Source organism: Camelus ferus, chromosome 25, assembly GCF_009834535.1.
Source record: "Camelus ferus isolate YT-003-E chromosome 25, BCGSAC_Cfer_1.0, whole genome shotgun sequence".
NCBI classification, from domain to species: domain Eukaryota; kingdom Metazoa; phylum Chordata; class Mammalia; order Artiodactyla; family Camelidae; genus Camelus; species Camelus ferus.
The window spans coordinates 31,589,678-31,616,393 of record NC_045720.1 but is presented as its reverse complement, the minus strand read 5'-3'; the positions used below and the strand labels follow the sequence as shown (position 1 = coordinate 31,616,393).

General features: G+C 34.8%; 1 protein-coding gene across 2 annotated transcripts in view; it reads right to left on the bottom strand.

The window, feature by feature from the left end:
• STK3 (serine/threonine kinase 3) overlaps positions 1-26,716 on the bottom strand; it is a 233,307-nt gene that overhangs the window by 170,098 nt on the left and 36,493 nt on the right. For both annotated transcript variants that reach the window (XM_032467980.1, XM_032467979.1), the window contains exon 4: positions 17,569-17,683. In XM_032467980.1, coding sequence (XP_032323871.1) covers positions 17,569-17,683 — 115 coding nt within the window. The remainder of the gene's footprint in view (positions 1-17,568; positions 17,684-26,716) is intronic.

The following is a 26,716-nucleotide window of genomic DNA, read 5'->3' as shown; positions in this document are numbered from 1 at the left end:
ATTCACCAGTCCCCATAAGGATTAAAGAGCTTGGAGTGTTAAAAAGGCAGTACCAGTCCATAAAATTGTGTTGTGTACAGTTACTTTAATACTGACCTTTTCAGTTACCTGGATTTCAATTTTTATCCTCTAAGCATTCCACTAATTCCAACCAATAAGTCACTATCCTTCATTAACTCATTGATTTGTTACCTCTGTTCCTGTACCCTATATTACAGAGCTTACTAGAGAAAGTTCAGAATTAAATAGACACACTATACTTCAAGGTCTCAGGAATCTATCTGACTTCAGTGCTGTAAAGCATTTGCCACTGGACAAATCCAGTGAGACTAAAGGAAGACTAGCCAGAGATATTACACTGATTCATGAACTGTTTGGCTTTGCTAGAAGATTTCAAAGGTTCATTCCAACTCTATGATTCTATAATACATTAATAAAAGATCTTCATAGTCTTTTCCTAACAAATAATAAATCCACATGAATTTGGACATCCATTTTTACTCTTTCAACAAATATCTACTTCATTGGCCCTCTCATATAGATCCTGTTGAAGGCGCTGGGTATACAGTGGTGAACAAACTGACAGTCCTAGTTTTTATGAAGCTTACAGGAATATTTGAGTCCATTCCTTGTATTTGGCCCTGAATTATTAAAGATGGAAAGGACAGATCTGAAGCACATGTGTTAAGTTTCTAAAGTCCCTCTTTCATTATGCTTTTCTCCGTTTGGTAATGAACCCCTCTCCCTACTTCAGGGGGTCATTTTACACGTTTCCCTAATCAAAAAATGATTCAATATCCAATCATTCATACTAGCACATGGGTATGTTTTAATTTAAAATTATTTGTGGTACAGTATTATTTAACAATCCACTTGAATATTAAGGCTCAAATGTGGTATCTGCACTTTAAGCCTTTTAACTTCAATTAAGAAATGAAAGCTCTCTATCCCTCAATAAAATCATTTTAAACGATAAACAAGAAATATTTCCTAGAACACAGGGATATAATATTGACTTAAATTTTTACATTACTTTACAGTTACAGAGTATTTTATGAGTTTCACACAATTAAGTAGACAGAAATCTATTATTGCCCCTTCTTATAGATGAGGAAACAAATTCAGAGGAATTAAGTGATCTGTCAAATGTCATACATATTAAGTGGCAAACCCACATGCCTTATGAATCTACAGTCTACAGACTATTACACCACTGCCAGATGTCACAAACATGAATGTATGAATTAGTCTCAATATAAGAAAATAGGGAATTTCAAGACTTGTTCCTAAGGTGATATTCAAAATACATATTCAACAATCAGTAAAGGCAATGTCTAATCAGAACAGTCATCAGCCATAATACCAACCAATCAGAACAGCTACTGGTAGTTAACAACAGTAAGAATAGATACCAGGCATAAACAAAGGCTAAAACTGAATAGCAGCCCCGCATAACAGGCAGAGTTATCTCTGCCCCATCTCAATATTAAAATTTAAATTATTTTCATTGGTGTTTCAGCCAAACAAAGCAAGTATACCTGTAAATGAATTCTGCAAATAAGAAGACTCAACAGGACTGAAAAATAACCTTAACTAAAGACATCATAGGTAGTTTTTATGAGTGTTTTATTGAAAACAGATCACCAGACCACCAAAATGACCACATAGATCAATTATTTAAACATTTTTAAACACTTAAATAAAAACAGACAAAAATCAAAGTATCAAATAGTAAGAAGAGTTTTTAATCAAAAAAAGCAAATGAAGAATTATGAGAATTTATTAGCTTTGTCTACATAAAAACAGTAAGTTTAGAACACTTAGAAAAATATTCACAACAAATATAGTAAAATATTGAGTGTATAGAATTTTTAGAACGTAAAGAGCTCACTTACATAAACCCTTCAGAAAAAACAATAAAGCCCCAATAAATAAATAGGCAAAGAAATGAATATTCTTTGAATTCACAAAAGTTAAAATAAAGCTAGTTAACATACATGGAACATATTAAATTGCAGTAATTATCAAAGAAAAGCAAACTGAAACAATGAAGTATCGATTATAAAATTATCCCATATGGGTCACAATGTTGCTGAGAATAAAAGTAACATGTGTGTCACCTACAAGAGTATAAACCATGTGTAAAAGTGATCTAAGAATGCATAAGTATTTTTCAAAAAGACCTAGATAACATTATTTCACTGAAAAAACATTTACTGAGCACCTGCTCTATGTTGAATTTGAATCTGGAAAGTCTCTAACCTAGCCTCACAGAGTTCCAATCTAGCATGAAAGACAGACTTAGAAACTCATAAACTATTATAAAAGCACTTTCCAAGTGAAATGGAACCACAATGGAGAGCAACTAACTAGGGAAGGAAAGAGGAACTGGCATTAAAATTAGGCTTTGAATAAGAAAAGTAGTTCACTGTCCAGAGAAAGGAAAGGCTGTTGAAAGAATAACTCAAATAATTAATTGAAGAACAGAAATATAATACTTATAAAGTGACACTCAGATATCACGTGAGGCCCATTTTCTTTACTTCCACTAAGATGCAAAAAATGGCAAAAAGTGATGGGTCAGATTTTAGCCTTGAAAATGCCAAAATGCAGGTAAATCTTAGCGAATTTAGAGGAATAAGTGTTTACTGGTCTTTTTAAAATATCAATAGCAGCAAATGAACTTTGGAAAAGAGCAATATTTATATCAACATTTAAACCACTGTACAAGCATTTTGTGTCACTAATGGAGAATAAGGAGGAGACAGGAAGCTGTATAGATTTAATGGACACTATACAGAAGGCCTTGATCTAGATGGGCATTTCACGTCCTTTAGACACACACTGATTATTTTCAGAAAGGAAAGAGAAAGAAAAAGAAGGAAAGATGAAAGGAAAAAGGACAGGGAAAAGGGAGAGGAGAGAGGGGAGAGGGGAGGAAAGGAAAGGAAGAAAGAAGAGAGTGGGTTCATTGACATTGTTTTCAAAGAATCTTTAAACGCTTCTAACAAATTTCATTCACATACAAACACAGCCAGTTACCAAAAGTGGCTAGATTTCTATTTGGCAACAAAGAGAACTATGTCTTCCCATTACTGTAAAAATTTTAAGTAGTACCTTTTTCATTTCTATAATTAAGACTTTTCATCAATTCAGACAGACCCATAGCCAATATTTCAAAATCACGACATTTACATCAAAAAAATTAGGAAGAAAAGAAAAAACTCAAGAGAGAGGATCTGCCTTACACACAAAGAGGTAACAGATTTCAGTTATAAGATGGAAAATCTCAGATCCATTCTCAAACTGCAGCTAACCCTTCTTTTAGTAGTATCTGTCAAGAATCCTTTCCAATGAAAGATTTTTATCAACAGAGTATTTCATTTGTGGATCTAGTTAGGTTATCTTCAATACATTACAGGTTTAATTTTATTTCCATCACTATACACATGGGACAATGTCATTTTAAAATCATTTGAATCACATTTTATAGTCTAATTTTTAAAAAGAAAGAAAGAAAAAAAGAGTGGAAGAGGATAATAAAACATGAATGAAACACTCAGTAATCAGAGATGGAAATAAGACTTTATAGATGAGCTAATATATTAAAAGACAGAAGTCTACATCTGGTTTCAATACTGGTATGAATTCATTGGCAAATTTTAAAAGAATCTCATTGTACAAAACAAAAAGATGGTTTTGATAGGCTTTAGTCCTCTGGTTACTTTTGTTTCTAGAGTCATATGATTAGTATAATAATATGATACATTTAATATGTCACTGAGTATATGGTTTTGATAAAAATGCACCCACCAACTTGTCTCAAGGGCACACGCACAAGCTGTTTTAAAATACACATATTGCCTTAATGTTTTTACATCAGTAAAAACAAATTCAAATGAGGTTTTGTAAGTTCATACAAAATTAAGAATTTTAATCTTCTGAAAATGAATCTTTGACAACCCTGGATAAATCCTACCTTTTTAACATATTTATGCACAGAAAATAATACATTAATTCTGTATCTCATACTTATTATCTATTAAGGAAACAAACCAAAAAATGAGACATAGTTTCTCCTTTCAAGAGCCATAGACTGACAACTATAGATACTTTATTATAAAATTTTTAAGTTTCAACTTCCACAATGACTTTTCACAAACTCTTGAAAACCATTTGAGCAAAACTCACCAATATAATCCAAATAAAGTGTTCTACGGCCTGGATCAAATCTTGCCTCTTTCAAGAAATCAACCCTAATTCCCCAAGTCAGGATTTACCTATGCAGTGATGATAATGATAATGCCAACAACAGATTACACTTACCGAGTTCTTACAGTATCAGCCACATCGTAGGTGTCATTTCACTTCAAACACAACAACAAAAGGTAGGCACTGACAAAAATTTACTGAAAGCCTGTTACTGTCCCTGCCTTCACGGTGCTCATAATTCAGTGGGAAGGGAAGGGAACAGGAACAAATAATTACCATTTTAAGCAATGCCTGCTACAGTAAGATTAGCCATAGAACACTCCAGAACAGCAGTCCCTAAGCTAATTATGCATTAGAACCAGGACTCTTAAAATAAAACCCAAATGATACACTTCAACACTCAAGGCTTTGAACAGATAACACATCCTGCCAGCCTTGACAATCTCACACTGCTCTCCTCACTACAGAATTCTTCACAGAGGGGGTGACTTGTGAAGAATGAACAAAGTTTGTCAGGAGATCAAAGAGGGACTGAAATACTAGGTATAGGTAAAGGCAATGGGCATAAAAATACACCAAGCCCTGTGCCAGGGAATGGCTCTCTGTGTTTGAATGTGGCGTGTCCAGGAAAGCAGTGCAAAATGTGCAGGCAGGTTAGGGCCAAACGCCGCTTTATGTGCCTACACGTTTTTAAATGGAAACGTGATATGATCGTACCTGAACTTTTAGGAAGGAAATTCTGATGACAGACTCTTAGCAAAGACTAGAAGTAGGAAAGCTAGTGCAGAGGATGTAACAATAAAATGACTTAGAGCAGCAGCAGCAGCAGCAGCAGCAGCAGCAGCAGCAGCAGCAGCAGCAGGAGCAGGAGCAGGAGCAGGAGCAGGAGCAGCTGCAGCAACAGCAGTGCTAGCTAACAGGTACGTAAACTCACTGAAAATCCCAAACGAGTTTTTAGTCAAATTTCCTAATTTTGCGATGGAGAGATGTCACAGCATGCAGTGAAGCAAGGTACTGAAAGCAAAACCCAAAGTTCTGTCATAATTCAAACTGAAATCATCTCAGTACTAAAAAAAAAAAATAACACAGGGCTTAGCACACTCTGCACAGAAAAAAGAAAGAAAGAAAGAAAGAAAAACTGTCCTTAAAAATAAACATGCCCTCTAACACAGTTATTCCATTTCTCAGAACATACCCAATGGCCATAAGCACACAGGTAAGTCAATATATACCTACAAAAGTTTCCTGCAGCTTAGATTAAAACAACAAAAACTGGTAAGTTGACACTTATTTTATCCAAAGTACTGAAAAAAAAATTGTGTTACCTACACACAGACCTATATGCACTGCTATGGGAAAATCTCTTAAGATATAGCAGAACTCAAAACACAGAAAAAGCCAAGGCATGGAACACCACATGAGACAGTATGAATCCCTTGTGTAAAACAAGGTATGTATACATACATGCTCAAAGAGCCCACAAGAAACTTAACTGACATCATGTCAAGGAACTATAACTGAGAGGTGAGGAGGAGACACTAAGTTCCTCTTCTGTACCACTTGGAATTTTTACAATGTGTTTATATTACTTTAATTTTTTCCTTAACTTACATAATTAAAATGGGAGAGGTTTACACATTCTGGCTAGAAGTATAAAGAATTACGCAATACAGTTTTTAATGAGCTCCATCTTAAAAAAAAAAAAAAGATTTCCATTTAAAATTGTTAAAATTAAGAGATTTTATATCTAAGGACCTAAATTTCAACTTTTCAAAATTAACTTATATTTCTTGATTTCCTAAGATTAAACAAGACTTCACTGCATAAGACACAATGATCTTTTAATACACTTTTCTAATAATGGATAATATCCACTATTTCAACAAATATCATAAAATTCTTAAATTACTAGTAATTAAAAATTAAGTATCATTTTTCAAGTTTTTGCCTTAACAGTAATAAAACACAATTTACATTTGTACAGAACTTTATAGGTTACAAAATGCTCTGACATACATCATCTTTGTTCCTCACAAGAAAACACTGAGGGAGGTAAGGCAAGTAATATGATCCATTTTAGGATTAGGCATCTGAGGTTTAAAGGAGTTATACAATGTACCCAGGGTCACAGAGCTAATAACTAACAACCCAGGAACTGACTGACGTTTGGTCTTCTGATTCAACATCCAGGAGTCCTTCCTCTAAACCACATCATTCCAAATAACCTGTGCTAAGGGTCAGGCTTATGACAGGGAGGGAGGGCTCATCATAGATCTGGCAGGGACAGGCAGTTTGCCAGGACAGGAATGTACGATATAAAAATAAAGTGCATGAAGGTGGGTCTGACTTACGAAAGGGAAATAGAACTGGGAGAAATGCCAAGGAGAATAGCAACAAAGGTGAAGACTGGGCAACTTACCAATAAGGGAAGCCAAGGAAATACCTTTGTAAGCTTAATTTACTTAGCTAAGGTAGAAGAGAAAGTCTACTGGAGGGATGATATTGCAGTATGGAAAGACCATAAAGAAAAGTGTTTATAATCTAATCAAAAGATTTAGAAAAGATGTAATGGAGCGTGATGTATCTGATGTATTTAATCAGAGATTAAGATGTGACACATGATTGCTATGAAATATGCGAAGGGTCTAATCCTACAGTGCATGGTCATGTTAATGCTGGGGCTTAGAACTTTAAGAGGTACGTGAAATATACTTAGAACTCAATCTCACTCTACGGGAGATACCAAATAAGGATCAAGAATTATTTTCCACACAAAAAGGACTCACTCTCCTAAGATTCTAGTACAGCACTGAACAGCAGTACCTGCTCAGGGTGAGAAAATCCTTGTATGAGAAGGGGCCATGGACATCAGAACTAATACCAGGGTTAAGTGACACTGGTCTAAATGGAACAATGGGTCTTTAATCTTGATAAACAGACTTTCCAGGAGAATTATTACAGCAAACATTTACTGCTGACACAGCAGAAACAGGATCCTCGAGATACATCAACCTGGCTGTCCCTAAATATACCTTATTGTGACAAAAGGGGGAAAGGGTTAAGGACCACAGAGTTTTAACTCCCAAGGTCCCCAGATACCTCTTCTAACATTTAACATTCATTTTGTGAATTATTTTGGAGGGGTGGGTGTGTGTGTGTGTGTGCGTGTGTGTGTGTGTGTGTGTGTGTGTGTTTTATTTTTGATACGTCTTGTTTAAATTTTAGATGAGGTACATAGAAATGCCATTTTTATCTGTTATTTTTTGTCATTCTAACAACCATTCACCCTTCTCCTGCTAACATATTCTGATTTCTCTTTAGGAAATCACTACTTTCTCATCCTCATACAATGTATTTCTAGCCATCAGCTCCATCCTAGCACCAGGTTACACACATGTCCTAGATCTAATCCAATTATCACATCACCTTCTAATGGCCACAAGACTTTGCTCAGAGAAAGGTACATGATCCATTCAGAAGTAGTGAGGTACAAGACTGGTGGATTTCAACTAGAAAGGTATAATCCAGGTGGCTGCTGGCAGCCATCTTGTAACTATGAGGCAAGAGTCTGAGAGTGAAATCAATACACAAGGATCAGAACAAAGAGATGAATTCACGTAGTTCCTTTCACCCTAAATCAAGCCATGTATGAAACTGGCTCTGAAAAAATTTGTAGTTATGAGAGCAAACAAATTCCATTTTTGGCTTAAGTCTGTTTAGGCTGAGTTTTCTGTACTTTATAACCAAGAGTTAAAACTAATGTAATAAATTTCAGGTAGATGCCAAAAAGCAGGGAAGTTCCTGGAAAAGAGGTTTGTAAAAGAGCACAAACCACTGACCAACTCTAGAAATGCTAGAGATCATTTCAGATATTTAACAGCATGAGATCTCTGAAGTTGATTTCTATTTTCTGCTCCCAAACTAAAGGGTTACAATAACTGGGAACAAGAAAAACAGAATAAATGTGTCTTTTAAAAGTAGCATGCATTTTTGCCTTCATTTTCCTAGCACCACCTGTCCCAGCCAACAAATGTTTACTCTAAATTGTATTCATATTGCATTTAGATATCTCATTTACAGAACTCCTTTCAGTGTTCCATTAGTTTTTATGACATACATGATAAAATCCATACACAGTGATAACTAAAACCCCTTGCTAAAAATCAGTGGTTTAGACAAACTTGAGGAGTTAAGTAGCAATCTCTGAAATACCTAAATCTCATAAGTAATACTTAAGTTTACATATAAGACTTTATCTGAACATTCATCAAGCTTCAGATTTCAACTTCTTTACAATCAAAATTTCTCCCCCTCTTACTCTTTCTCTCTTGGGAAAAACAATATATATATTTAATGGGGCCCTTAGGTATTCAACATGAGGAAAACACTGGAAAAAAACAACAGAGCAACTCAGTAATTCCCTTCCACCCTTCACCACTCTATCTTACCCCACCCAAAAACAGGATGGTTGAAGGTATAAAATAGCCATGGTTTTAAACAATAAAAAATGTACAGGATTCTTTCAGAAAAACACAAATCTGCTCAACACACAGTACATACATTAGGAAACATAACTAGAATATTTCAGCCATTATTATATACAAAAGGGCAGAGAGAGGTTGTCTTTCACGAAATCTGGATTGCAGATGTCTGACAAAAAAAAAATTAATACTCTATCACAAAGTCCCACAACTAGTGATTCAAAATGAAAGCTTTCACTACTTACACCATATGTAAATATACACATATACACGTTGCTTATAATCCCTTGATCTGAGGAGAAAGAGAACTGATACTCTACTGTGAAAATGGTCAGTGGGCAGACATTTTAAAATCCTTTCCCACATGAAAAGATTCCTGAAAAAGAGATCAGAAGACAACAGAAAAGCACTCAATATATATGGAGTTGTAAAGCCCGTATGAACTCGTATCTATTACACAAAGGAGGAACATGCAACACAGTGATTAGGGAAGTCAAACATGAATTAGTCCAATAACCAAGAGGCAAATATAAACCCCAAAAAGCACTTTAGGGAACAGAAATCCACACATATCAAAAAGATGTCTATTATTAACAATGAAATAATAGTATCAAACTCTGAAGCACCAAATAAATCTTAAATCAATACGAAACTGGTACGCCTTCACCAAGGGAAAAAAAATCTGTTTGAAGAAGTACATAATTAACATCAAGGCAAAATACATATTTTTAAAATACGACAAATCAAGCATTTACTAAAAAGGCTATTATGTACAAGGCATCAATTCTAAGGGTATTAAGATAAAATATCCTAGTATATTTTGAATAGCCACTGCCTGATTCTACTAAAGAAACCCTCACTGTACCTGAAAATGTAAGCTCCTTCTCATGGAATATATACCTCCCTCATGAGCAATGATAATTCAAAGTACCAACTGTGAATGCCAGGATTCTGTCCTTGGTTCCATAGTCCTCTGCATATTCTACTCAAACATATCATCTGATAATGTTCACAACACAAAGACATTCCCATCCAAGTGGGAAGACAGGATGACGATGACAGTATCAACAGCAAATACATATCAGGCTTTTTATGTACCAGGTGCTGTTCCTAGCACTTTACATTGGCATAATCTTCAAAACAACTCAATGAAGTACAGCAGTGTTCTGATCCCATTTAGTTGATGAAGAAAATGACTCACAGAAAAGCTAAGAAGCTTGACCATGTTCACACAACCAGTATATAGCAGAGCCAGAATTCAAGACACTCTGGCCCCAGAGTCTATGCTCCTAACTACTGCAGTTCAATTCCAGCAGTTAGCTATCATTTCAACCCTTTCTTCTCTCTAATCTACTTTACCATTCTGATTCAGCTTCTCATCTGGAAAATGCATCAATAATAGTTTCATCTCACACTGTTGTTCAGTCCTTACATGAAGATTAAATGCAATAATCCATATCACGTGTTTAGAATAGTGCCTGGCACATACCAATACTACAGTAACGGTTCTCACAATGTCTACCAAACATCTGTCAATTGAGTTGAGAATCACTGTTATAAAACTAACAATCAGGAAGAATTTACTAAGCAGAATGGTCTCAATGTGTTCTTCACACTTCTAAAGTGATGCCTAAATAAAACTTGACTTTCCCAATTATTTCCATTATATAATAACAAGTCCATCACCAGCCTTAGGAATTGCTCTCTTCAGTCTAGAATATCCACTCCATTATTTTGTGTTCCCTCAATGCCCCTTCCTCCAACCCCCACCAATCACAGAAATACATCTCATTCTGGTAAAAGTAGACATTAAAAATTTCTCTTATATACCAAACTGGACATTTATATAAGTTTTAAGACACAAATTCGACTTGGTATTTTAATGTCATTCTCATCTACACAGCTGGGTACTGAGTACTTTGAAAGGTTTCAACCAGAATACTACTCTCAAGAGTTTGCCCTCACCAAAGAGATACAAATGATGGAGACTAAAGGAACAAAAGCAATCCTCTAGTCCAGGGTCTAGTGCCGACCAACATTTAAGTTTGCCCCTAATTTTCTCCTGTGAGAAAAGTCTGGGATATGTCTCACTATACAATTGCGCGAGGATTTCTCTAAGAGCAAGATGGAAGAGGAGAACCACTGGGTGGATCCTACGGTGCTTACATACTCAATTTTACAACGGATTATCAAACTGGCAAGACTAGAATCAGATAAGCGGAACAATAACCCCAGAGGAAATACAGATGATTCCAGGAAACAGAAAATAAATTTTTCAAAAATTTATTTTTTCATAGAGTGATTAGAAAAGCTTTTGCATCCAAGTCTCAGCATCAAGATACTACAAAAATGGAATAATCAAAAACAAAAGAGTTCCTGCAAATTAAAATATAACTGCTGAAATAAAAAGTTCAGTTAGAAGAGTCAGAAATAAAGAGAAGAAATTATCCCTCGCCCCACCCCCCAAAAAAGGACAGAAAATTTAGAAGGAAAACAAGAATAAAATTCAGGAGATGTCACTAACCAATGAAGAAAATAGAGAGGAAAATTATCAAAGAAATTTTTCCAAAGGTGAAGAAAGACACAAGTGTTTATTTGAAAGGAACTACTGAGTTCTAAGCATAACTAATAAAAAGGACTCACAACCAGGCACACCCTTGTGAAACACCTTCTCCCTTATGTAACATCAGAAACATCAGAATAAAGAGAAAAGTCTAAAAAGTTCCACAGGGGCTGGGGAGGATCTACAAATAAATAAGACTCTGACAAGTATCAGCTATAACATTAGCAACACTGGCCACTAGAAGATAATGGAGGAAAGCTATCAAAGCTCTGAGAGAAACTTACTTGCAATGTAAAATTCTTCACAGGCTACTATAAACCAAGTGTGAAAGCAAAATAAAGGTATTTTCAGATAGGCAAGGATCCAGATAGTTGACCTCTTACTCTTGTACCTTGAAGAAGACAGTTTGGGAAGAATACAAACAAGAATGAAAAGCCAAAGAAATAGGAAATACACAAGAAAATGGTGGCACTAACCCAAGAGTCCAGGGAAAAGAAATTCCAAGGATGCAGCTGTACAGCAGACCTAAAAAGCAATGAGTCCACATTAGAACAGGAAATCAGGAAGCTCCAAAGAATGTTTTCTCAAAGAATAACATAAATTCCAAGAAACAGATAAAATGAGTAAGAAGCTAGAAGATATCAGTGAAATGATAAAGATGGCATATGCTGCTTCTTTCAACATGAAAAAAAAATGGAAAAACAAAAAATATATATGAAACATCATGATCCTAACATAAATCCATCAAACTAATATATGGCAATGATTTTGAGAAATTTAGTGTGAGAACAGTAAACCCATTTAAATGAGATGCTGGGAACATTTTCCTTCAGGTGACCTAGGAGTATGACACTGGACTTTTAGAGATGGAAATATAATTTTAGCATATCTTTGTTTCCTCTTCCAAGATGTCCTTCACCCTCTCTTCTCTGAGTCATCCATCCATTCATTCATTTATTCATTCACTCATGCATGCAACAAATATTTACTGAGCATCCTACACGTCAGGCACTGTTAAGAGGAGTGGAGATAAAACAGTGAACAGAGAAGATAAAGCACTGCCTTGTGGAACTTGTATTCTAAAGACGCATGACTCCTCCTCTTCCAGTATCTTGCTAAGGAGTTCTCTCTTCTGTGAAGTTTTCACTGAACTTCCATGTTAGGCTAAGTGCCTCTCCTTTACTGCCCCTAACTAACTCTTAACTCTTTACAGAATCAAATTTAGCTTTTTACATATGCATTACCTCAACTAGTAAACAATGCAACAATAGCAACATTTATTAGTTATTTGTAACTCTACAGCAGAGCACTGGGCCTAGAACAATAAATGTGCTTTGAAACTTTCCATTCAACCAAAATGTAAATAAAAGCACCGAATAAAATGTAAAGCACTGAACTAATGTTACTTATTATTTAACAAATGACGAAGCTGAAGTTCCCAGATTATAAAACTAGTTTGTGGAAGAGCCAAAACTAAAATCCATAGTGGTAGGTTGAATTAAAATAAGTGGTCAAATCAAAAAATGGGCCAAAATGGGAGAGACAAACCTTAGGCATTTTCTGAAAACATTCCCAAATAGACAATAAACATCTAAGACATAGATTCTATTTCTTCCATATGTCAAGGCACAGTTTAACAATTACGTAAAGATCATTTTGAAAGCCTCTAATCAAAAATATAATCTATCTTTTAAAAGTTTCCATTTCACAAAGTTGTGTATTTCTATTTTGCAGTATATACTTGAAATACATGTTTATTTAGCTGTTAAATGGCATTTAACATAAAATATATTGGTTTTTAAAATATTTCCTCACAAGGTAGCCTTCAAAATCACTGCCATAAATATTCTATGTATTTATTCCCATAAGTACTGGACTTTTTTATTCTTTTTAAACTCAAAAACACTGAAACAGAAAAAAAAAGTAATGCTTACATTAACTTCCAATAACAACAAAAAGGCAGATTTCATTTTCATCAGCCAAAGGAGGCCTATGGTTAAAGTTATCAAGATATACATTCATAAAAATAACCAAAAAATTAAGTTTACATATATATTACATACATATTATATATATATATAACTTCTGTAAATATCAGAGAACTGATGCAACAGATCCTGTTATTTCACATCTTCCAAGGTTACTGGTAAGCACACTTTTTACATCCTTTCTGGGGTATATGATATCTGTTCAATAACCTAGAACATTAATATTAAATAGTAGTAGCCATGCAAATTACAATTTATCTAAAAAACGTAACACTGAATAGATGAGTAGGATTTTTTAATATTCACATAATAAGCAGCCAACGAATCAATCCTATTTCAGTTCAACAAACATTTATCAAAGCTTGCTAGATGCCAGTTGCTACTCCAGGCACTCGTAATATTTCCAAGATTAATATATAAAAATTCCTGCCCTTGAGTGGTTTATAGTACAGGAAGCCAATTGCAGTTACTCTTCTCCTAAAGACTAAAAGCTGACTAGTTAAATGTGACTTCCAAGTACAAGATATCACAGGAAGGTTATCTACACATAGGCTTCACCAAACTTAAAAGACAGTTTTAAATAATGTAAAAAAAAAAAAAAAGTGAGTTACTAAAGATATATGAGATCAAGACTTCAGCTGTGTTTGTGAGTCTGATCACAGAAATTAGGAATTTAATTCACATATACTTATTTATAGATCCTCCACTACTTATAAACTGAAAGATTCAATGAATACTAATAGTGAATTTTACCCTAAATGCAATCAGGAGACTCAAAGGAACTTTTATGACCCACTGGAATATAGGAGAGTTTCGCCTTCATTTTACCTCTAGTATCACTACCATTAATTACCACAATTACCATTCATTATCAGCTCAAGTGCCAACTGTTAAGCAGCAGCACTTTAACAGACACAACACAAACCCAACCCTTTGGGATTCAGCCCCAGTTTCAATCATTGGAATATGCCTAATTAACCCCCAAACTTAATTTTATGCCTCTGTCTTTCCTTAGATGTTTTCCTCTCAAAAAAGGGCATAAAACCTCTGAAAGAGATATTTTAAAATTCCTTCTTTAATATCTATGGTGACAATCAAATAACTGGCTCTTTGACTTTTAAAATGGTATGTGATGGACTCATGTAACTATTAGCAAACTGTCAAGCAATCCTGAAATCTAATAAGAAAAAGACCACCACCAACATCAATACAAGGCAAACTACAGGCACAAAAAGGAAATAAAAGAGGCAGTACACATATGAAAAGATGCTATCTACTAGCAGTCAAAATATGTAAATTAATAACAGTAAAAACTGTAATAATAGTAGCTAGAATTTATTCTGCTTTTTATGTAAAAATGAATATGCAATAAAGATTTACCTAATTAATTAATCAACAAACTATAGAACAGATAAAAAGCTACCTATGAAAATAGGGAAAGTTTCAAAGAGGAGTTGGTCCTTCATGGGTACAAATTCACTAGGCAAAGACTGGGGATAGGGGAAACACTCGGAGGGGGAGAGGATGAGGCAACAGCATATACCAAAACACCAGAATATGCATCCAGTTTTTATTCTAGGAGCCAGTTCTTACTGTGAAGCTGGAGTCTGAATAGCACAAAAAAAGTGACAAGTTATGAAACTGTACCAATAAAAGGGAGGTAAAATATAAAGTGTTATATACTTCAGGCTAAAAAGGTTGAACTTAAATTTTTTTAAGTGTGTAATCAGATTTGTATTTTCCTTTGCCTTTAATTTTCAAGGAAACATTTGATAAAAAAAACAGATAGCAACTGAATTAAAATCAAAGACAAGCATAAGTCTACAAAAAGTACGTTACTTAGGTGGTTTTCCAAGAGTCATTCCTCTTAAAACAAATCAAAAATGTAAAAGAAACTGCCAATCTAGAATTCTTTACCCAGGAAATATATCATTCAAAAATGAAATGAAATAACATTTTCATTTAAAAAAAAAATGAGATGTTATCATCATCATACCCATACATAAGGAAACACTAAAGGACACTGTTCCTCAAACAACTAAGAAATGCAGAAAAGAATAGAGATTAAGAAGTGTAACTGTAAGCACTGGTAATAGAAAACAATAATAAGAACGCCTTGTGCTGTTTAAAACGTGTATAGAATGAAAAGAGACAATAAAGCATATAAGAAAAGTACACATAAACCCTAAAAAAAAAGTTCTCATACTCTTAGGAAAAGACTGATTGTTCTGTGACCATGAAAACAATTAACTGCTGGAGTAGGTTTTAACATATCAAGGACAACTGTTTCACTGGTCACATTTTTGAAAGCTAGCCAATCAGTAACAGCCATGCCTCTGAAACTGAGACAACCAAGATTATCACTCCAGTGAACACTCCCATAAAATGACCCAATATTTACAATGTCCAAGTGTTTAAAAAAATTAGAAAGAGGGAGATCCATATCCCCTTATACTGCCAACCTTCATAACAATGGTACTCTTTTTAGGTAATACATAAATCAAAGAAAAGTAACATGAGTAGCATACAAATATTCTTGAGATTTAACAGGAGCTGTTATCAAGGCAACACCCAGACATAATACACCTACAGCTCCTAAGCCCTCTCATGCAGCTCTGGGATCTTTTCCATATCTGGGAATCAAACTCTTCTCTGCCACCCCAGTCCCAAGGATAACCATTCCGTGAGAATAATTAGGACTATTCCAAATGTGTGGTCCCCAAACATGTTAGGTGGAGTCTGTCTTCTAAAGAATAATGCAAATAGGGTAAAATTTTTCCTTTGATAACTGGTAAAGGAGATTCCTGAGGATAATGATCTCATCCATATCTGTCTTTTAGAACTATAGTATACCTCCATGGTTTGTATTTATTAGCAACAAGAAATGAAGTACTTGGATCAAATACTCCTATCTACTCAAAATGGTAAAATTAGCATTTAAAATAAAGAAAATGGATTTTCCATTTCACATAGTTTTACTTCCCATTTCTGCTTGATAATTTTAAATACCAAATGCACTGAGTTTAGCCCTGAAATGGTTTTAAAACACTTCTCTAACTGGAGTATAATTATTTTCAATTAAAGCATTGTTCTCCCACTCAAGAGTCATCTGATTTACATAAATGTTAGTTAAGCAGCACAGCAATTCTAAAATATATAATTATAATGTCACAAATCATTTAATCCATTCTGTCAAAACAGGGATTATTTTAACTTCTGTTTCACTTCCTTCCAAAGAAATCCTATTTACTTTATTTTCTCTAACAGAAAGAAAAACTAGTAGGATAAATTTACAATGTACTTCCCCAATCAAACTTTAAAACGATTCTGGTTAACCACAAATTGACTCAAGTAGTTAAGTATCTTTCTGAATGTATTTTACTAAAACTTGTCTGACAACATATAATAATGACATATAGTAATTGGGTTACTGCTTTACAGAATTACAAATTATTTCAGTAATTTATTCTTAGTCATTCTAAGATTTTAAAGGTGGGGGGGCATTTTTGTCCTTATAAATTATCCAAATAAATTAGGTGCATTGCTAACCTAAAGTAAACAATTCTGTAAACAGCTCTTTTACTTAGGGTTAAATCATAGCCATAAAAAGTTATTAAATAACACATTTTACTAAGCTCAATTTACCAGAAAAAAAAATATCTAGCCCTTTTAAGATTCATAAACATAAAACTTCCAACTTTTTACCAGCCATAGGTTGAAAACTTAAGATAAAGAAACACCACAAATATTACAAACTTTAAATAAAATTCTAGCCTACCTTACTGAACTCACATTAATAATGCAGACATGCACAGACATAGAGAACAAATTTATGGTTACCAGGGGTGGGAAGGGATAAACTGGGAATTCGAAATTTGCATCTCTTGGAGAGTGATGAAAATGTTAACTATGTTGTAGTGGTGGTTTCACTGCTAATACACATCTGTCAAAATTCATCAAATTGAACATCTGAAATACGTGTAGTTTACTATACAGGAATCATACTATAATAAATGTGTTTAAAAAAAAAAAACAGTAATGCAGACACGCATATTGATTCCAAGTGAAGAAGAGGAGTGTCATGGTAGTTTCTCAGTGACTAACCAAAAATTATCCTAATAAATAAATTGAACAACCGTATGACTCCTGTATTTGCCATATAAAGATATGTGGCTGATTCTGACATCTCATACTAGTTCTCTTTACATTGTAAAATCTTTTATTTTCACACTAATATTTTCTTTGTAACAAAACACTACCTAGTCAGACTCTCAAATATGAATCTTTAGAAATGAGATTAGCAAAACAATTTAAAAATACTTACTGTTTTGTTTCGTAATCTAATTATGTCTGAGACAGAGCCAGCTCCACAGTACTCCATAACAATCCAGAGGTCTGTATTCTTAAAGTAACTGCCATAGTACTTTACAACATATGGGCTAAAGAAAAATATAATTAAAAAGACAATTTAGAAAGATAATTAAAGTTAGTTAATTCTCAAAGAAAATTATTTCTTAATCCCAATGCAAAGTATTTTCAACATTTCATAATGTTCCAATAATAAACTTACTGAGTAAACTACTATGGTATATCTAATTGTCTCTATGTAGGGTTCACCAATTGTGTATAATCAGGATTTAATTCACGGATGAAATTTAAGAGGATTACAAACTAGAGGAGGTCCAAATGTTCTGAGTGATTCCCAAGAAAATAAAGCTTTGTTTGGCAAAGGATATGCTATTTAATATAAGGAACAAATGAAAATATGTTCCTTTATCTAAAGCATTTTAAATATAAATCTTCTAAAAGACTTTGCATCCAGCCAACTATTAACACTCAACTTTAAAATACTTTATATTTCAATGAGGACAAAACAAAAATTTTTAATTCTCTTTTATTTTGACCTTTAAAATTCTGGAGAGAGATAATTTTTTTTTTTGCTTTAAATTCAGATAATTATAACTATTAACAATTTAAAATACTTCTGAGCTGAGGCTTTATGTCTTTCAGAGCAGAATAAACTATTTTATAGCCAATTTGTTTTTAGAAAGGCTGAGAAAGGGACAGATGACCATCACCATTAATATTTATTAAAGATATGCTTTATACATTCGATATGTAAAACATCTTGCCCAACTCAACAAGGCAGAATATCCACACTCACAGAGTACATAAAAAGATGAAAAATACAAGGTAGCATAAACTAAGTAGTACACAGCTTAAATGCTATAAGAGCTAGAAGAAGGAAGTGACCATGGTGGAGCCACTGGAGAGAACTTTGTAGAAAAGGTGGCATTTAAATTATGAAAAAGGGATTAAAACTTCAAAATGTAGGTGGAGAAGAGAATTCAGAGAAGAGAAAGGCCATGAGCAAAGGCACAAAAATAGAAAGGGAAGAACCAAGAATGGTATGTTTAGGGAATAACTTGTTCAAACAATATTTCTATCTAGAAGTAGCCGTCATGAAAAGTGGCATCAGTGTAAGATAAAATAAGACATAGGAATCAAATAAGTGAAAGAGAATTTTTAAAAATAGAAAATATTATAAAAGACCACATAAAGATACAACTGAAAGAAGAGGTTAATAGAAAATGGTCAGGGAAAGACTTCTCAGTAAAGTCTTTACAATTTCAGCGAAGTCTTGAAGTCAAGGGTAGAGGAGACTGGTTGGAGCTTTAGGGCCTGAACTACAACAGGTAGCTACAGGGCTAGAATTCAGTCCTGTTTTATCCCTGCTGCTCCTCATTACTTCTTGCACAGACCCGCTTCAGTCTCCTTGTCATGGTTTTCTCCCCCATTTAATCTACGCTCCACATAGTTGACAAGGTAACTTTCCTTCAAAACAAAAGTAAAATAAGCTGATCACATTGCTCTCCTGATGTAAAAACAAACAAACAATACAAAAACAAAACTCTCCAATGGCTCTCCATTACCAGAAGGGAAAAAACATAACTGCTTCATATTACATACATGACCTTTCAAAGTCTTTTCCTCTCTACCCACATTCCTCATTATTTTCCATCTCACACCTTAAATTTGCAGACAATACTCAACTTGGCTAGGTGTTGGGAATAGAAAGTACACATTAAGAGTTCATAAATATTCACTGAAACATTTAAAAGTGTTTACAAATGAATCTAAACTACAGAGCCAGAACTTCAACTCATGGGAAATATAAAAAAGCTTTCAGTACATACACTTCGTTGGGGTATGAGTGCCGGTGTAGAAACCATTATAGGAAGTACTGCTCTTACACCGGCACCCAACCGTACATCAGAAACACCTGTGACCCAGGCACCCACACCTTAGAGGTTCTAACTCAGTAGGTCTTTTAAAACCTTTACAGGTGACTTTGATATACACCCACAATTAAGCTTCACTCCAGAAGACAGACTGCATGTCCTTTACAAAAATTCTTTAAATATTAACTTTCTTATTCAAGATTTTCAAAGGTGTTAAGTCAGCAATGAGTTAAAGATTATGTTCACTGAAAAGCACATAGAAAATGCATATTTTAATCTTACAATCTACACTAAGTAATCAGTAATTCTAAGGGTAGGATTGACAGCTCCTATGAAAATTAGGGATTCTAATCTGGGCAGCTGCCTAAAAAGGCAGCTCGCTCTCTATCTTTAGAGGTGAGTCAACAACTTCGGGGAAAGGTAAAATTGTCTTCAAAAAACATTTTGTGGTCCTTTCTAATATACAATCAAGTAGATGAATCAAGGTCCATCAGTCCTATATCATAAAAATGGCCTCAATAATTTTAAGCTAGAAAAATACTTAAGCAGATAGGCCTAAGCAGTCACACACCCCCAAATATAGCTTCTATTATTCATTCATTGATCCTATATTCAAGTCAGGCATTAGACCAGATGTTCGATCTGCAGTGATAAACCAGACAGACACAATTCTGACTCTCATATAGCACACACCAGCATGAAATACACAGGTATTAGAGAAGTAAACCCACAAATAAATATAATTACTAACTGTGGTAAGAAGGAGTGCCGAGATAAACTGGCTGAGATTTTATTTTGCACTCATCACTTCTACAAATAAAACTGTCCCTAGTTCATAAAGAATGGAATAATATCCATATTCTATGGTAGCCCCTGACTTGGGAAGCACTGGAGTATATGAAAAAACTTCAAAAGTAGACATGAGTGAGCTTTAACAGTAACATATCGGGGGGTGGGAAGGGACAGACTGGGATTTCAAAATGTAGAATAGATAAACAAGATTATACCATATAGCACAGGGAAATATATACAAGATCTTATGGTAGCTCACTGAGAAAAAAATGTGACAATGAATATATATATATGTTCATGTATAATTGAAAAATTGTGCTCTACACTGGAATTTGGCATAACATTGTAAAATTATTATAAATCAATAAAAAAATGTTCAAAAAAAACCCAGTAACATATGCTCCCTCCACTGAGTGGCTGTGGATTACAAATTACATTTGGAAAAGAAAGAAATGTTTAAACCCCAAAGTTTATATGTAATAGTGGCCTATTACTGGTCATCTTCTGATATCTTCTGTATCAATACTTTATTTTAAAGAACTTACAACATCTTGTAATTACTTTGTCATTGACTTTCATCTTTCTCCACCAGAAAAGAAGCTCCATGAGGACAGGTGCCAATCTGCTTTGCTCCATTTTTGCCTCAGTACCTCCCTTCTTATATGCACAAACAAAAGCAATGAATAAGCAAACAAGAACAATCACAGAAGAAATAGCAGAAGGGACCTAATTCAGGCCTCCCCGAAGGAGTAACGTTTAAGCTAAGAGTCAAGGGTTGGCTACAAGTTAACCAGTTATAAAGAGCATCCAGATACCAAGAACTGACTGTGCGAAGGCCCTAAGGAAAGAAAGAGTAAACCACTTTCAAGGAATCAAAGATCAGTGGGATGGAATAAAGTGAGTAAAAAATAAGGTAGAACACAGCAGATGGAGGCAGGAGCCTGGTAATGAATAACATAATCTAATTTATACTTTTAAGATATCTCTGGCTGTTGATTCAAAGCTGGATTGTAGGAAAGCAAATATGGATATGGGTAGACCGGTTAGCAGGTTTTGTTGGTCTAGGCATGCAAGAAATTGTATTAAGTATATCCTTTTTATTTTCTGTACTTGTGATACTTGGACATCTGGGAATGACTGACAATACCTCCACTGCCCCTCTCTGAGTTGGCTAATTCCTAGCATCTGTGAGCATACCTTTCACACGCAAACAAGCCAATCTGGAGTCTATACTCCCCAACACCTCCACAGCCACTGTTTCCCAGCCCTAATCACCCCTAGGCCATGTACCAAACAACTAGGAACAGCCCCAGAGCCCAGAAATTATTTAAACTAGCCAATCCTAAACCTGTTTACCCAGTCTCACCCATTCCTTCCCACAGAAACCACAATAAAGACTCTTACCCACATTTCCCCTTCTCTCCTCTGCCTCCTAACTCTGGTGCTTCCCTGTATGAGTCCTCCTTCCCTTTCTCTCCCTCTTTTGGGATCTGCAAGTATAACAATCTATCTCCTGATCTGCTGGCCTCATCATACCTGAATAATAATAAAACCTACATTTTAAAAAAGAGATGGTGGCTTAGAGTGGGAGTAGAAGAAATGGAAAAGAGAACAAATTCAAGAGATATTTTCAAGGCACACCCAATGTAATTTGATAATGATGCAGACTGGCAAGTTGGGAGACAGTAAGCAATGTTTCTACTGTGTTTTATCCACTGTTCCTCCCTTCAGTTGCACACTGAAAATAAATTTAAAACAGGCAAATTAAAGATTAAAATTTAGAGCCATCACTTTGAAAAATTACAAACCAGATACAAATAAGCTCAGAGAGTTCAAGACCTGGGACTTCTAACTCAGTCTGTTTCCAGTGACATAGATACCATTCCCTCATCACTCATTCACATATCATTTTAAAAACAATCAACAAATATTAACTGAACAACATATATACCCTAGTGGCAGATGCTAGGGAGAAAAGTGGGTAAACTTCAGACTAGTGACAAAGAAGAAAAGGCAGTCTAGGCAAGGGAACTCCAATGATGGAGTTTATGCAAGAAAATAATCAAGTATCATTTAAAGAGGATTATCCTGTTCAGGACTGTCAGGGCCAAAGGTGACTGTTCATTCTAGCAGGGAAGTTAGCTAACTGTACAATTATTTAGGTATACTAACATCTGTTTTTTAACCACACATTGATTATCAAAGGCTGCAGAGGAGGCAGAAAGCATTTTCTTCAAAACACCAGCTCGGTGTTATTTTAACTTTAAGCAACACCCAAAGTTTTAATTCAGCCATAATGCCTAAGAATCTTGACTAAGCCACCATATGGACTTACAGGACACACAAGAACCCAGCAACTCTGCGTATTGTTGGCAAAGTAAAATAGTTAAACATGACTTTGAAAATTCCATCGTGTGGAGGGACAAGAAAGACACAAGTCAAATTACAAGATATACCAAGAAGCAAAGGTGAAACACGATGCCGTGATAATGGGTGAAACTCATTAGGCATAGTCTACTCCTGTCTCCTGTGCCATCCCCCTACCGTTTCATTCTCCTGTCCCATTCATTTCTTTCCTTTCCCTACTTAGCACCTTCAGCCTAATGAAACTATACAGCATGGTCCCCTTTTTTGTCTTTTTCTCTTTTTATTTTTTGGCTTCCTCTCATCTCATGCCTAATGTATCATATTCCTGCCATTCTTCTGTCTCCATTTCCTAGCATCCATAAACCCTTATCCTCACAGTCTTCCTCTAGTATCAACTCAAAATAGTAGTATGAAAAGAGAAGCGAGGAAAAAAACAGAGAAACCACAGAGGAAAAAAAGAAAAAGCATTACAGACTTCTCTTAGCTATTTGCACCTTTTATAGACACTACACGTGATGTAAGTAATTTGGATTGAATCATTATGTTTAAGCCTCTTATAGACATTCAAATGCTACTTTTTAACTGTTTAAAAATAACATTTTTATATTAACTTGAATTTCATCTTCATTGAAGAAAACCACATATTGCTAAAGGCATTCTTTAAATAAATTTTTACTTTTTAGAGCAGGTTTAGGTTCACAACAAAACTAAATAAAAGGTACAGAGATTTATCATATGCCACTTGTCCCCATACACGCATAGCCTCCCCCATTGTCAACATTCCTCACAGGAGTGATACACCTGTTACAACTGAAGAATCTACACTGACACATCATTATCACCCAAAGTCCACACTCTACATTAGAATTCACTCTTGGTGTTGTACATTCTTTGGGTTTGGACAAACGTACAGAGACTGTATCCGCCATTATAGTATCATACCGAGGAACTTCACTGTTCCATCTATTCATCCCTCCCAGCCCTCAACCCCAGGCAACCACAGATCTTTTTACTGTCTGTATAGTTTCGCCTTTTCCAGAATATTAAACAGTTAGAATCACACAGTATGCAGCCTTTTTAGACTGTCTTCTTTCAGTTAGTAATATTCATCTAAGTTTCCTCTATGTCTTTTAATGGCTTGATAGGCCATTTCTTTTTAGTGCTAAATAATACTCCATTGTCTGGATATACTATAGTTTATCCAGCCACCTACTGAAGGACATCTTGTCTGCTTCTACATTTTTGGTAATTATGAATAAAGCTGCTATAAACATACATATGCAGGTTTTTGTATGGACCTAAGTTTTTAACTCCTTGGGTAAATATCAAGGAGCAAGGTTGCTGGATCATATAGTTAAAAGTATGTTTAGTTTTGTCAGAAACTGCCAAACTGACTTCTGAAGTGGCAACACTGTGTTTTATTGCCACCAGCAAAGAATGGAAGTTCCTGTTGCTCCACATCCTTGTCAGCACTTGGTGCTGTCAGTGTTCCAGATTTTGGCCATTCTAATAAGTGAGTAGTGGTATCTCGATGTTGTTTTAATTTGCTTTTCTCTGATGACATATGATGTGGAGCATCTTCTCATATGCTTATTTGCCATCTGTATACCTTCTCTGGTGAGGTTTCTGTTAAAGTCTTTGGCCCATTTTTTAATTGGGTTGTTTGTATTCTTATTGAGAATTCTTTGTATATTTTTGATAACATTCCTTTATCAGATAGGTCTTTTGCAAATATTTTCTAAGGTATATTTTTAATGATCCCATTATGATCACGTGATAATTAAAATACTAAAGAAATGACTATTTTTCATTATACAAGTTTCATTAACATCCTTCTACCATATTAATAGTGTTCTAAACTTCATAGGGTTAATACAGTGTTTTCACAAAGGCAATGTGAATATTCTCCTATGAGAACTGAATTGTTTCCAATATAAATCTAAATCACAGCACTTTATTTCTTGGCCCACCCAAAAATGAATATACATACACATGAACTGATATAAACTGCCAGAGTTCACCACAATTCCTTCAATATGGTGAGTTTCAAACTTTTTTTTTTTGGCATCAGACACATTGTTCAAATGGAATCTCACCCAGAAACATCAGCAAACAGAACAGATGGGTGAGGAACTGCTCTGGTAGAAGACTGAGCAGATAAGCTAGAAACACACTATTCCCACCACAAGGATCGCCTCTCCTCTCTGCCCAGCAAATCTAAGTCATCTTCCAGAACTCAGCTTGGGTATGATCTCCCTGAGGAAGCTTTACCTGAATCCCCAATGGTGAGCTGTTAGATATATCTTCCAACCTACACAGTTCCCCATATTTACCCCATCAGAGCTCTTATCACACTGTACTGAAGCAGCCTGTCCATCCAACTGTCTGGTGCATCTGACTGAAAGTCCCTCTAAAGTCTGAGACTCATTCATTTTTACATTCCTATGCACAGCACATAAGGGCTACCTTCAGTAGGTACTCAACATATATTAGTTGAATACATTTATTTATATAATAACATATATAAGTTGAATTTATATAATATATACATACAGAAATTGAATAAATTAGATGAATAACCATGTGCCCTGATTGCATGTGTTAACAACACATTTCTCTTCGTTTAGATATGAGAAGTTCCTTCTCTGAAATATAAGCACCAGGAATGTAGGAGCTGGGTCAATTTTGGGTCCCTTGTATCCACACTACCTGGCAGACAGTACTCACAAGTATCGCTGATCAGCTCTTGCCTCCACCCCTGCACCATGGCCTTGAGAGTGCTTTACTTTGAACTGTCAGAATCTTTGTATAGATGCTGCTTTCTTCAGCACTGGCCCACCTGTCTGCAAATGTGGGTTCTTAGAGCATCCTAGTCATTAACCAGCTGTGTGATCTAGGCCAATTCCCATAAAATTCCTAGGTCTCATTTTCTGTTACCTATAAAATAGTTCTTAATTATCCTTTAGCATTAGAAGTCTTCCCATAAAATAAAATTTTTGAATGAGCTCCAATATAGAGAAAAGATTAAAAAAACCAAGAGCTAAGTTTCTCCTTCTGCTCAATTCTTTACTGTTTAAGGTAAAATACCCCTAGAAGAAATATTCCTTAGAGCTGAGTACATTTGAAAAACTCTAAATTAGTAGACCTACAGAGGCCTAGTGTAGCACAAACATTCTATGATTTATACATTCCACGAATACTTATTAAATGCCTACTCTGTGCTAAGCACTGGACTAGACACATAAGATTCAGCAATAAACAATGTAGATGGGCTCCCGCAAATATCTGTGCCAAAATGCAATACTGAACTCACGTTTAGTATTCACGAAAATGAACAAAAAAAATTAAAACACTCTCTGGTCTTTTTTTAGAGTGTAGAAAGCAAGACAATTTGCCAAATGGTCAAACAACTGAACAGAATTAAGAAAATATTTCAATTTCAGAAATATAAATCTCACTTTTCTCTAACCAAAATTCCAATGTCTTACGTGGGAATTTTTCAATTTGTACTGCTTTCTTCCTAGCCATTTTTATACCAATTCTCAATAACACATCTACACTAACACTAGTAATTAGTAGTTAAGTGTAATGGGTGCTCCTGTCATTTCCTAGTTTTTCACCTGCCCTATCTTTTAGCATTTTCCAGATCTTTTAACCAACTAATTTTTTTGATCTTTCACGATTTCACATGTCCAGTAGCAATGTAAAAGTGAAATCAAGACAGGAGCCATTTTTATCAATATTTGTTTCTCCATCTATTTCATTCAACAAATATTTGAAAAATACTTATTATATACAAGACATTCTGCTATAAGATGGTACAAAATTTCTAGAATTTATTCACATTTTCTTCCTCTTCCATTCATTACTTTTCTTTCCCCTTAGTAGCTTACAAGAACAAGGACCAGATTTCCCTAGGGTTCCCTTAACCTATAAATGCTCTTCCACACACCATATGTATACATACATGCATATACACACACACACACACGTACCATATATGCATATATATATATATACACATGCCATATATACATACATATATATACCATATATACATACCATATCCAT